Raw genomic sequence first — 13,330 nt, 5'->3', positions numbered from 1 at the left:
ATCATTAATTTTTTAGGCTTCAAGCTTTAGCCTTAGGCACTTGGTGTACTTGGTATTCAATAATAAGCGAGGTTTATAATCTGTCTATAGTGGTGAAATGTTCACATAGGTACAGTCTCATTTTTCATTTCCTTGTAAATTAGACCATGTCAATGACTTGGACTTTCCCTGTTTATATCCGTATTGATTAAAAGGTGCACAGCGTTCTTGTGCTAATGTAGCTTGATTTACTGTAGTACTGTAAGTACAGTACATAATCAGACAACACTGTCTTTACAAATAGTCCACAATAGATTGCAGCCTTTTTGTCTGTTTGCATATGTCTCAATTTACATATTGGCAATCATACATTGCATGTGCAGATCATATCCCAACCATGTGCAACAGTAGGTACAACTGGCACACCTTGCATATGAACCCTTTAACACTAATATTGAGGTCTGAAGAAATGTGAGACCATTTTTTGTTTTCTAAGTTACAGTACAGTATGTTAAAATTGCCTTTTATTTAAAATAAATAAATAATCCAAACCCCTTTTAGGTTTTAATAAGGTAGTCCATTATATTAGTTTAAGGAAGCCAATTATACTCTTAGATTGTTAACAAAATGTTGTGTTGGAAGCTAAATTTGACTTTCTCCTCAATAGGGCAATGTGTGAAGGGACACAACAGACACTGCTGCAGTAAAATGTACACATATATTGGGCATGTGTCTGTAAGTCTGCCTGTAAGCATCTGGTTTTCCAAGTGCAGCTGGTTTCGTACTGTAAGAGTGTTTTTTAAACAAGCAGAGCATTGAACACAAATGAATTGATACATCATTGCTAATAGCATCTGCTATAATGTTTGGTGTTGTACAGTGCAATGGATGTAAGGCAGTAGTTGTCCATGAGACATGCTGGAATGTCCCATCTATATGCACTTCTCTTTCTAACGCAATGACATTTCTAGGTTGCAGGCTGAAATCAGTTTTGTGTACCCTCTTACCGCACACAGTCACCACCTGAAAGGCCACCACTGACTTAGTGGGCGGTCTGGGAAGGTGTGGGTTGTTGAGTGCAACCACATCCCACAACATGTGCCATTGCACAACATCTATGCTGCATTAACAGGGCACCACTGCAACACAGAAACACCTGATGTAGTAGAAGAGAATGTGGGGTTTCTGGAATAGGAAACACACAGTCTGGAAAATGTGATCCCAGAAGATTTGGGAGATGGGAGGGAGGGAAAGTTCTTATCCGGAGCTACGTCTCAAAGGGATAGGATGTGCATTCTGGAAAATGTTAAGGCAGCAAGACGGGGGAGAGGTAGATGTCATTGTCCAAGTAGGGACTAATGACCTTGATAGGGTTAGTGCAGGAGGATTTTAAGGTGTTTAGGACAGCTCTTAAGTAGGTAGCATCCTAATGGGCTTTGTTTAGAGGTATTGCTAGCATATTAGTCTCACTTTACAAAATTAGAAGTAGGGAAGAGGCAGGTAACTTTAGGCCAGTGAGCCTGACAATAGTACTTGGTGAATTAATGGAAACACCGCTGATCGAAAGAATTGTTGAATATCTAATATCCAGCAACTTACAAGATCCCAGGTGGCATTGATTTAAGGGGGGAGATCATGTTAAACAAACCTCTTTTCTTTTTTTTTTACTGTGTGATCAATATAATAGAACAGGGTGGAGCAATAGTTAACAAACACACATTACCAAGCAAGCTCAGAGCCCCAACACCCACCACGTCGTATATATAAAGAAGAGAGCCAGCACTCTCCTATAACTTGATATAAGAAAGCCTGGTGCTTGTCCCTTTAAAATATGTAAGAAATACTTTACTATCCGGATGAATGATAAAGTAGAGACAGCACTCAGTAGGTAAGTATTGTCGCAACTATATTGGCATATACTGTACATGACATAGAATCAACGTTTCAAACCCACAGAGGGATCTTTATTATATACACATCCCCTTGATAAAGATCCCTCTGTGGGAACGTCGAAACGTCGATTCTGTGATGTACATGCTAATATAGTTGCTTCAATACTTACCTACTGAGTGCTGTCTCTACTTTATCGTTCATCCGGATGGTAACGTATTTCTTATATATACAGCTCAACCCCGTTATAGCGCGATCCGCTACAATGCGGATCCGCAATAATGCGGGGATAGCGTGGCTCCCGTTTAAATTTTTTTTTTAGAATTTCACTTTTTTTGGCAAACTTACAGGATTTGCCATATCCAGACACACACACACACGCGCACACGCACACACGCACACAGATATTGACTTTTATTTCAAACACAATATGTATTATATTCTGTGCCCCCTAGTATCACTCATCATCCACTGTAAAACATATTTCCCATTTTTAGATGTACAGAAATGCTTGTCTGGTGCTTTATAAAAGTACAATAGATCTTTGAAAATGAGTGATAAGACGCTCTAAGTAGTACTGGAATTGGCAGCTCTGTGCTGTACTTTTTGTCCAAGTCCTTTGAAAAACACCATAATGACACAATGTAATGATACTGTTCACAGTATATACAGAATTCCTGAGATATAGTCAAAATGGATGTTTATGCCTTATTTTTAATTATACCAAGTTGCAGTTCTTTATTGTAGATATTAGCGTATATTGTTCTCTGCAGAAGCAGCTTTCTCTCTTAAGGATTTTAAATTGAGCACAGTTTGAGAATTTGTGCAGTCTAGTACTCAATATTTGTTTGGTACTGTGCTGCACGTTTTGTCAGTCGTTAATAAGATGATTTTTAGCCAATGATAGTCACAGAATTCACACTATTCACACAATTCGTAAGGTGCATCTATGATGAAGACTTGTACCATATTAATCCATTTTATGAGGCTTAATCCAAGATATGGGTTTGTACTAGTTTCTGCAGTAGCAATACTTTTGATAAGGCATGGTTAGAACACAAGTGCAGCTATGCAGTGTGATGCTCTATGAAGTGCCTATAATGGCTATGCTAAGCTGCACAATTTACCCCAGTCTTTTTAGGATAGATTTCTTGTAATTAAATCTGACCTGATTTTTTATTAATATCTGTGCAATTTGTTGTAACTAAATCGTAATAAGTACATTTACTGTGATGGTTGATATTCCTGTGTTCTTCTGTTATGCTCCGTTGTTGAGTTGCTCCATAGCAGGAGAAAACGTCCTGCAAGTGCACTTGCTCTGTCCGGGAACGCTGTTCAATCAAATCCACTGCATGAGGTCTTTTTCGCCAACCTGACGGACAGAGCAAGTGCACTTGCAGGACGTTTTCTCCTGCTATGGAACAACTCAACAATGGAGCATAACGGAAGAACTTCACCGAGCATCACACTGCATAGCTGCAATCATCCCCCCACCGATGGTTGACCTGTGGTGCCTGCTCCCCAGCACCATGCTCTGGGTAAGTCCTGCGTGGGGGTGCCGCGGGTTCCCTGATCGCGGCGGCCATTTTTTATAAATTATTTTTTATTTTTTTGCGATCACGGTTATAACGCGGTCGTATCAGGTGGACCCCGAGGACCGCATTATAACGGGGTTCAGCTGTATATTGTATATATGTGTGCTACTGAGCGTGGCCAAATGTATACAACAAAAGACAGAAAAGCCCAATGCTACATCCAATATGACAAAATATAAAGTAATTAGTATATAGTTAAATACTTCAATAATAATATTCTCATGAATAAAGGTCATTTAGTTAAACCCTTTCTGTCTTTTGTTGGAGCAATAGTTAATAAGGCCTTTAACACTGTGACACATAGAAGACTAATAAACAAGTTGCAATACTTAGGATTCTATTCTAAGGTGGGTGAATCGATGAGACATTGGTTGAAGGATAGGCAGCAGAGAGTTGTTTTAAATAGCATACATTCAGAGGAGGAGAAGGTGGTCAGTGTCGTACCTAAGGGATCTGTGCTGGGACCAGTGCTCCTTGACATCTTTATTAGTGACATTACTAATTATTTTGGAAGGAAAACTTCTATCTTGATGCCAAGAAAGTGCAAAATGATGCACCTGGTTCACAAAACTGCAAAGGCAGAATGAAAGGATATTGCCACTTTCATTTAAACTACTATAATGGAAAGAGACCTGGCTTGGAGTCACTATTTCAGCAGACTTAACACTAGGCAAGCAATGTAATAAAGCAATGGGCAAAGCCAGCAGTATGCTACGTTGTATAGGAACATGTGTTAGCAGCAGAAAAGATTAGTAATGCCACATTACAGATGGTTGGTAAGACCCCCCTTTGAAATCAATGTTTAGTTATGGAGATAAAGGGGACTATTTACTGTAGAAAAAAAAATGTTTTTCTTTCTTAAAATGAATTGAAAGAGTGCATTGTATCAAAAGTACAATTTCTCACCAAAAATCATTATCATTTTGAAACATTTATGGCACACTTTAAAGTTTAATATTACATATGTGTGCCACAGACAACATCAATTTTTGGAGGGAAGAAGGGAAGAGTGATAGCTTTGTGTGGGGAAGAAGTGTCATAGCTTTATGTGGGGAGGGAGGGGTGGAGGTGTGTGCTTTGTGTGGGAAGCAGGGAGATGTCGGGTGTAATTAAGAGATGAGGATGGGCAAATGTGTTCTATGATTGTGAAAGGGGATGAGTGCTGTGTGAGACGGGTGATAAATGGGGAGGGTGTGTGTAATAAAAGGATGAGGAGTGTTGAGTGTGTAAGAAGGGCGGTGGGAGTGTGGAGGAGTGTTGAGTGTGTAAGAAGGGCGGTGGGGTGGCTGAGTGTGGTGGGTGTGTGCGTGCAACGAGTGAATGAGTGAGGTTTGAAGAGCATGGGTGCCATAGATTTAAAAAATCCTTCAGGGGTGCCCCTGTTCAAAAGATGTTGAGAACCACTGCAAATAATACAGTAAACCTTTACAGGTGAGCACTAGCATTGTTGCATATGTTGCTGTAAATGCAAATCCATCTATTATATTCTAGAACCTACCTCCTTGGTTAATAGACTTTTTGCCAAGTTTGTAATAGTACCGTAGATAATAGTCGGTTTAAGTAATGGTTAACAGATGTGTAATGTCAATATTTTAGTCTTGTGAATATAAGTTTAAAATACTTTTATTTAAAAATATATATTTTTGGGAATTATGGATTCTTAATTTATATTAATAGGTGATCATTCCTTATTAAACAAATGTAAAAAAACAAATTGCAGATATCTATAATGTTCTTGTTGGCGTTTTCTTTTTGAACAATGTCGGTGTGGCCCATGGGATCCACAGGCTATGAGAGGAATTTGACACTTTCCTTATAACCCAGTGTTTTTAAAACTGTAAATTGGTCTTTGGATTTATTTATGTAATATTGGGAAAGAGAGGGGTCGGTGCTGTTCTGATTTACTGATCAAACATCTTATAGTGTGAAGCCTGGTAATCATGTTACACATCTTCCCAGTGCATGTGCCTGTGGTTGTTTTGTGTTCAACCTGTACCACAAGACTATCATCCCGTGATTCCTATTGATTTTCTCATTTGAAAGCATTGCTTCTGTGAAGCTGATAGAGTTGAATTGCCTTGTTAGACAAGGTCTCAGTTTTCTGTCTCAGATGCTTTCTGAGACATGGACAAGCTTTTCTTTTTAGCTGCTGCTGCTGAATAAAGATTGTATCACATTCCCTGTGATTCTGCAGCATTAGAAATCTAGGGAGAGAATTCCAACCTTAATAGCCCTATGAATTTTGTATTCCTAGCCTTGTGTTCCTATTGTGTGCTTAATTTAAATTCTTTTACATGGAAACATATAGAGAATCAAAAGAAAAAAAGGGCGCAAAACCCATAGTGTAATATGCAAAGTTTAATGCTAAAAAATACAGTTAAAAACACTTACAAGTTGTAAGTAGATAAGAGGCACATCAGTAATGGTTGATCCGTAACTTCAGCATAAACTGGGATAGCCTCAGTATCCTTGTCTCTTGCGTGGAGAGAGCCTCGGTCATAAACACCCTCCTCCTGGGTTCGGCGTTATTCCACTTCCGCTTCCGTGTCACGTGCGCTCGTGACGTCACCGCGTTCGTGTCCTCGCGCCGTCACTCTAGGGGTTGGGCCTAGGGCTGGTATGCTTCCTCCAGCAGTCTGACAAGAGCAGACTCAGGATCCTCCAGCTCTGCTACGTAATTCAGCAGCCTTGGTAGATATAGCCCCACGCGTTTAGAGAAGCTGAATCAAATGGATCAACCATTACTGATGTGCCTCTTATCTACTTACATCTTGTAAGTGTTTTTAACCGTATTTTTTAGCATTAAACTTTGCATATTACACTATGGGTTTTGCGCCCTTTTTTTCTTTTGATTCTCTGTAGTTTCCTTTGGACCCGAGGGTTGGATCCATCTTGGAGGAGCTGCATTACCCATTTGTGAATTGGACTGGACACTTACTTTTACACATGGTATTTTTATGTGTTTTTAACCTGTGACAGTATAATCATTACTGCAATATAGGGCATGAGCGCTAGCTGATTTATCTACTTAAGAGTGATCAAGCTGACTCCAACAGAATTTAACTTTGGGACTTGAGTTTATTATAGCAACTTACTGTACTGTTTCACTTCACATGGAAACATATGTTATGCGTCACCATGATTTTACCTAACAACAATGGCTATATGATGTATGTCTATATATACCTGTATGTGTATACCTGTATGTGTATACACACACACACTCACTATATATATATATATATATATATATATATATATATATATATATATATATATATATATATAGTGAGTGTGTGTGTGTATACACATACAGGTGGAGGTTTTTTGTTGCCTTTTTCACCCACCATAACTTACATAATATGTATGGTAAACCTACCCAGCCCGAAAATTGCAAAGCCAGTACAACCAACCTCACACTGATGAGACCCACAAGGTTGAAGCAGCTGTCTGTGAGTAGTTTGACTGGCTTTGCATCTAATCACATGCTGTGCTTAAAAGCTGTGTGAACAGCAGAGCATTTGCTTATAAGGGTTCATTTAAAAACGGATTTCAGGCAAAAGATGACACTTGTGCCCGTTTGCATGTCCTTTCCCAGAATCCCTGGTTGCAGACCTGTCTAAGACATATGAATGTGCTCACAAGTGATAATCTTTTTTGAAGATATATATATATATATATATATATATATACACACATACATGCATAAATATATATATATACTGTATGTATATCTAAATGATCTATGTGGATTTGTTAGCAAGTTTGGCATTTTATCTACTGTATATTACGTTAAACTAAGTGGTGCTAAGCTGTACTGTATTACATCTTATAGATCCATAATATACTTTACAACCCATTAAAATTAATAGTCTGTTAGGTGTCTTAAGGAGCTATAAGCTGTTTTAAGGCTTCACACCCTTTAGTATGACCCTCAATGTTTTTGGTAGCATGTTTTGTCAATTGATAAACTGTCTATAGATAGGTGAAGGTCAGCACATGCCAATGAAATAACAGTAGAGGCCCTAAGAGACCTCCATGCAAGGTAAATCATATGACAGTCAGTGTACTCATCCAGTCCCAAACGTGACTACAGAAACAGTATCTTCCAAACAGTATCTTCCAAAACAATATTCAATACATTAAATCATACCAAAATGTGTTCCAGGGTTTTCAGTTGATGAACTATACATTCTGCTTTTACACCTGATATGCGTGTCTGTTTTTATTTTATGGAAAGCATACCGTGACAAAACCCCTTCACCACCATACTCTATACCAGGGTTGCTGAACTCCAGTTCTCAAGCGCCCCTCCTCCCCCCACCCCCAAAAGACCAGGTTTTCAGGATATCCCAGCTTCAGCATAGGTGGCTCAATCAGAGGCTGAGTTGAAGACTGAGCCTCTGATTGAGCCACCTGTGCTGAAGCATGGATATCCTGAAAACCTGATCTTTTGGGGGTGGGGGGCTTGAGGACTGGAGTTGAGCAACAAAAAATCTAGCAAAAAACATGACCGCTTTCTCACCTGAGTTTACTAGATACTTTGTTCCCTAAGTTTCCCATATTTTTCCAACTGATACCTTTCCTTTTCTGTCTTTCCCTTTTTGTTCCCCTTTTCTGTGTGTGCAATCGTTATCTGTCCATTGGCTGACAGTGTCTTTACATCCAAAATGCAAAGCAGACAGATGGGCGCCTCAGGCAAGAACATGACCAAAAGTACCAGCATCGGTGGGGATATGTACACGTTAGAGAAGAATGACGGCAGCCAGTCTGACACAGCAGTTGGCACAGTGGGCACAACTGGCAAGAAGAGACGCTCCAGCATCGGCGCCAAAATGGTGGCAATTGTAGGTCTGTCACGGAAAAGTCGAAGTACCTCGCAGCTCAGCCAAACAGGTAGGACACTGGTTTTGCTTACTTTTTAATGTCAATGTGACAGGGATTACGTTTTTGTTTTAAATGTTCTAGTAGGACGGCAAGACTGGTTTCCCTCTACAGCGAAACGTGCGTTGGGATTTGCTTTTTCTTTTTTTTCAGGGAGGGTGAGAAAGGATGTTTTGAATGAGTTTGAAATAAATATGTATTTTTATTTCATTATTATCCTCCACTTGCAAAACAAAAAAGTCTTGTTTTTTTTTTGGTACATTGCGGTGGAAGAAGCGTTTAATTGTCAGAACCACGATTGGACGCATGACAGCACTATTCCTACAGTATATACTCGGTTACATAATAACAAAGTGGTGCTAAGCCTCCGAGCACTTCACATCTCATTCAAGTGATTCACGTGGATAGGCTGTAAGGTTCTTTACAGCTTTGCACCACTTAGTAAGGCCCATTGTGTGTGGATTATTATTGTTGCTTACTGAACCATATAAAAAAATAGATTTTGATTTTACACTGTCGCACGTTCATATATTGTACAATATGTTTTTAATGGTAGACCTCTTGCACTCCTAAGTGCTCTGCAATTAGATCTCTTCTCTGTCACCCAGTTAAGGCATTTGAGCAATCCAAATGGAAATGGAAAGACAGATATAATGTAAGAGACTGTTACTGGAAAGGCTTATATTGCTCTTAATTACGATTGTGTGCATCTTTACGGTTTCAATTACACTGTTCTTCCGATTGAGAATGGCTTGGCAATTCTGAATCTTTCAAATACAATTGTAACATTTACAGTTTAGTTTTTAATTAGCTTTGTGTGCATCGTTTTATTCACAGTTGCACATAATGTGGATATCTTGACTGTTCTGATTTGCATAGAGTTTCTCTCAGTTGTGGTCATTGGTGTCATCCATACAGTGTTTAAACCACAGGCTGGAGGAAGTCACACTGTGAGCAATTGAGGGATTCTAGTGAGTGTCTGAAATGCATAAGCTTCTATAGTGTAAGGAAAGCACTTTTGAACTAAGCACCTCCACAGATCCCTGAAATTAATGTGTGCTTCAGAATACTGGATAAAAATAAGGCTTTTATAATCTATTGGTATTGGTTCAGAAATGCTTTGTTTTCCATACATGTTTCTACAGCTGTGCATTAGTTTGAAAAAAGCACACAGCACCAATTCACCTGACTAGCATACAGTATATGCATTTTCTTACCTAGTGGAATGTACAGTAGTTGGATTGTAAGCTGTTCTAGACAGAACGTCTATGCGTCAGGGTTTACTTTGATACTGTATTATCTGTGATTATTTGTACTATTCTCCCCTGCATTGTGTCTGGAACAGTATTTCTGCGTACATGGTTGATACTATAATAACCAAAAATAAAAGCTACTGTACAATACAAAAAAAAGTCCAATACAATAATGTTAAGCCCTGGAGAGTTTATATACATTGATTCGTTTTGTCTGCGACATGATAACTCTAAAAGGTTTTTTTGGCCAAATAAACACTCCACTAGTGCAAATATATCAGGCTCTATGTGGGTTACTCGTGTGCAGATCGGGTCACTATTGCACTGAACCTACTAAAGTCAATGGGGGTTATGCACTAAGCAATGATAAGTGAGATAAAAAGCCATTATAGCGTGATACTGCCTGCTGTGAGATTCACAAAGCAGTGATAAGTGCTGTTAAGTGAGATGAAAAAGCCATTGTAGCACTATACTGCACTGTTATCACTGCTTTCTGAATCTCACAACAGGCAGTATCACACTATAAAGGCAGTTATCTCACTTAAAAGCACTTATCACTGCTTTGTGCATAGCACACAGAAAGCCCGCTTAGTGCATAACACCCAAGAGTTTCACTGCGATGGTATCCAGGTTGGCACTATCGTAGTTTATTGAATGACCCCCATGGGTAGTGCTACGGAGAACTGGCTTTATACAGTACATAGCCAATATGATGTCTCCCTACCAACCAAAGCTGAAACATTGACTTATTGCTCTGTATTCACATGTTACATAGACATAACTTGACTGATGCTCAGTATGGGGTTTTTGCATTGCAAAGTTTGACACCGATTTGGAGGATTATTTTATCATTCTCAGCTTGCAAATATACATTTTATGGAGACGTGTAGAGCTTGGGTATCTAATATTATATCATTGGTCCCTGAAGAAGAAATAAGAGACAGATGTCCTCTTTTTTTTAAATAAATAATATGCAGGGTACATCCAGTGGAAAAAAACCCAGAATGGGTAAACTCTTCCTAAATGGCATTTTATAGGTTGTGTGTCAATAAAGGAGCACAGCATATAACATTGAGAAGTCAAATATTGTTGCTTTGTAGGCTGTTTGGGGTCCCATTCACATTGGCAGTATTGAGATGTGTGAGTTTTGGCTTGCTTTAGTACAGTATGTAGAACTAATTATGAAATCAAAAACAAGACTTATTATTTAATGAATTGGGCTTTTGTTTCAAAAAGCACGTGCAATGTGCCCTAGAGATGTAGCGAGACGTAGAGACTGTAAAGTCTCCGGGGGCAAGGGTATCCTTTCCTATTATCTGCACTTATTGTACTGTAATTCCCTGTACTGTGTTGCAAACCGCTAAGTATAGCTGTGGATGCTATATACATGAAGATATAAATAAAAATTTAGAAAAAACAGAAATGCGCTATACAATATTAACTAATCAATTGAAAAGATGCACATATATTACCGTCTAAACAGATAATGTCTAATACTCTCCCAGCAGCTGGCCCAGACTCTCACCCAGAGAGATAAAGTCAGAGTAGATAGAAAAACAACCTATAGCGCACAGGAGAGAAAGAAACAAAACATAGTATAGTCTGTAAACACTTGAAGTACACTCCTGCTATAAAGAAATGCACTTACAAGATGTCAGTTGAACAAGGACAAAAGCAAATGATCTTAGCTGGATATGTTCTTTAAGATGAATCCACGTATTCAATCTCCGTATGAGCTGGTGGGCTGTATTAGGCTCCCAGATAGATACAGTAATAGGATAAGGAAAAGAAGAAAGAAGGAGAGACAGCGCTCTCAAGTACAAACAATTTATTGAGCTAAAACAGCAAGGATACATCCGCGATGAGAGAGCCCCACTCCAGCTCTCCCCTGCAGGAAACACTCACACCGCTGCCTGAACAGACGCGCTGCGTCTTTCCTCACGGTGTAACAGTCCTCGGACAGTTCATGTAGTGTGGGTAAACACTCAGCTGTTAAGAGAGGCGACCCGCGTCTCTCTCTGCCGGTATCTCCGCATCCACTGACTTCCGATCACGTGATGCTTCCCCTCGCGTCTCGCGACATCTCCTCCAGAGATAGCAGGGAAGTCCCAGAAGTGGCCACTCAATCTCAGGCTCTCACGGCTTCACCTTACTTTCCACCCTACTAGTTTCGCCGTAGGCTTCGTCAGGGGCACATGTAGAAGCTGCTAGCCCTGTCCCTATATATACCCTTCCATTAATGAGGCTAAAGGTATATCTAGCAAACATGCATCACTAACATATTAGACTATTGGGATATAAAAATAAACTGTTATGAGAACAACATAAGCAGATATAAACAGACATAATAGGAGTATACAACCAATTTGAATTTGAATACACCATTTTGCATACTATTGACGAGATGATATTGATAATCTCTTTAAAAAAGAAATCTCCACCACCCAAAAATACTGAAATCAAAATTAATTGTAAACACAACAATGATTCCTAAAATATTATAAAAACACATTGATATGACTCTAAAAATTATTATAAAAATGATACTAAATCAATATCCAAATTTAATCCCATAGGTGCCAAAGTCTTTAGTTTGAAAATCCAAGTGGTTTCTAGCCGGTTAATTGACAGTACTCTGTCTCCACCTCGATAATGCAATTTGGATATTTCAATACCAAAAAACTTAATACTTGTCGGATCTTTATTATGGCATACCCTAAAGTGATTCTGAAACACTATGTGTTTCCAAGCCAATTCTAATATTTCTAATGTGTTCTGACATTCGTGTTTTAAATTTCCTTATTGTCCGCCCAATATAGTATTTGTTACATGGACAGATCAAAAGATAAACCACGAAGGTAGAATCACAAGTTATGAAATCTTGAATGATATACTTTTCCCCTGTATGATGGGATGCAAATTCTTTAATTGAACCGCTAGTTAAGGTATTGCTTTTACAACTATTGCATTTCATACCAAAAGACCAATGGGTTTCTTTAAATGTAACAGTTAACCAATTGCTATTGACATTCACATTCTTAATCTGGCTGGGGGCTATTTGATTCTTGATATTTCTAGCCTTAGTGAATATTATTTTGGGGTTCTTAGGCAAAAGTGTTTGTAGTACTGGGTCCTTAGTTAGGATCTCCCAGTGTTTAGTCAATATATTCCTAACCTGTGTTGATTGACTGTTTTGGCATTTACTGTATCTTATTTGTCTGCACGCTTAAGATGAAAGGTGGGCAGTTTGTAAGCAAATAAAATCAGACAAGTATGAGAAAAACCTACCGGCAAATAACCAGAAGCGATACCAAAAAGTCACTGGAGGAATGTGTCGGTATTTATTATAGATCTCTGGTATTTATTGGTGTTTTAAAGGCGAAGAAAAAATATGAGCGCGATAATGGCACAGGGTGCTCTACAAGTATAGCAAAAATAGACCCATTGAAAACCATCAACTGGTGTGCGTGCAACTGGTTTTGCAGATCATACGTGATTCTTCCACTCCAAAATATAATAGAAATTGTGGGAATGTTCCATGTCATGAGTTCCTCAATTCTAACATTATTCAAATGACAGTATTTCAGCTCCTTCCTGATGTTACAGCAGAGAACACCTTCCCCATTGCCTGCACCAGCTTATAATACCTTCAAAACCCTATCTGGGCAATGGGGAACCAATCTTGGCGTGGGAGCCAAATTCTGCCCTATTGCAAGGTTGCCAGTAGTC

General features: G+C 38.9%; 1 protein-coding gene across 49 annotated transcripts in view; it reads left to right on the top strand.

Moving 5' to 3' along the window:
* RIMS2 (regulating synaptic membrane exocytosis 2) overlaps positions 1–13,330 on the top strand; it is an 814,155-nt gene that overhangs the window by 670,989 nt on the left and 129,836 nt on the right. For 41 of the 49 annotated variants that reach the window (XM_075582507.1, XM_075582506.1, XM_075582513.1 and 38 more), the window contains one exon: positions 8,119–8,360. The exons of 1 other annotated variant lie outside the window; for it this stretch is intronic. In XM_075582507.1, the coding sequence (XP_075438622.1) occupies positions 8,119–8,360 (242 nt within the window). Of the gene's footprint in view, positions 1–8,118; positions 8,361–13,330 lie in introns of those variants that run through there. 7 more of the 49 variants (XM_075582511.1, XM_075582555.1, XM_075582535.1 and 4 more) reach the window with 3 other exon arrangements.

The sequence above is a fragment of the Ascaphus truei genome, chromosome 2, assembly GCF_040206685.1.
Source record: "Ascaphus truei isolate aAscTru1 chromosome 2, aAscTru1.hap1, whole genome shotgun sequence".
In the NCBI taxonomy this organism is placed as follows: domain Eukaryota; kingdom Metazoa; phylum Chordata; class Amphibia; order Anura; family Ascaphidae; genus Ascaphus; species Ascaphus truei.
The sequence above is the reverse complement of the archived record's forward strand: the minus strand, read 5'-3'. Positions and strand labels throughout refer to the sequence as shown.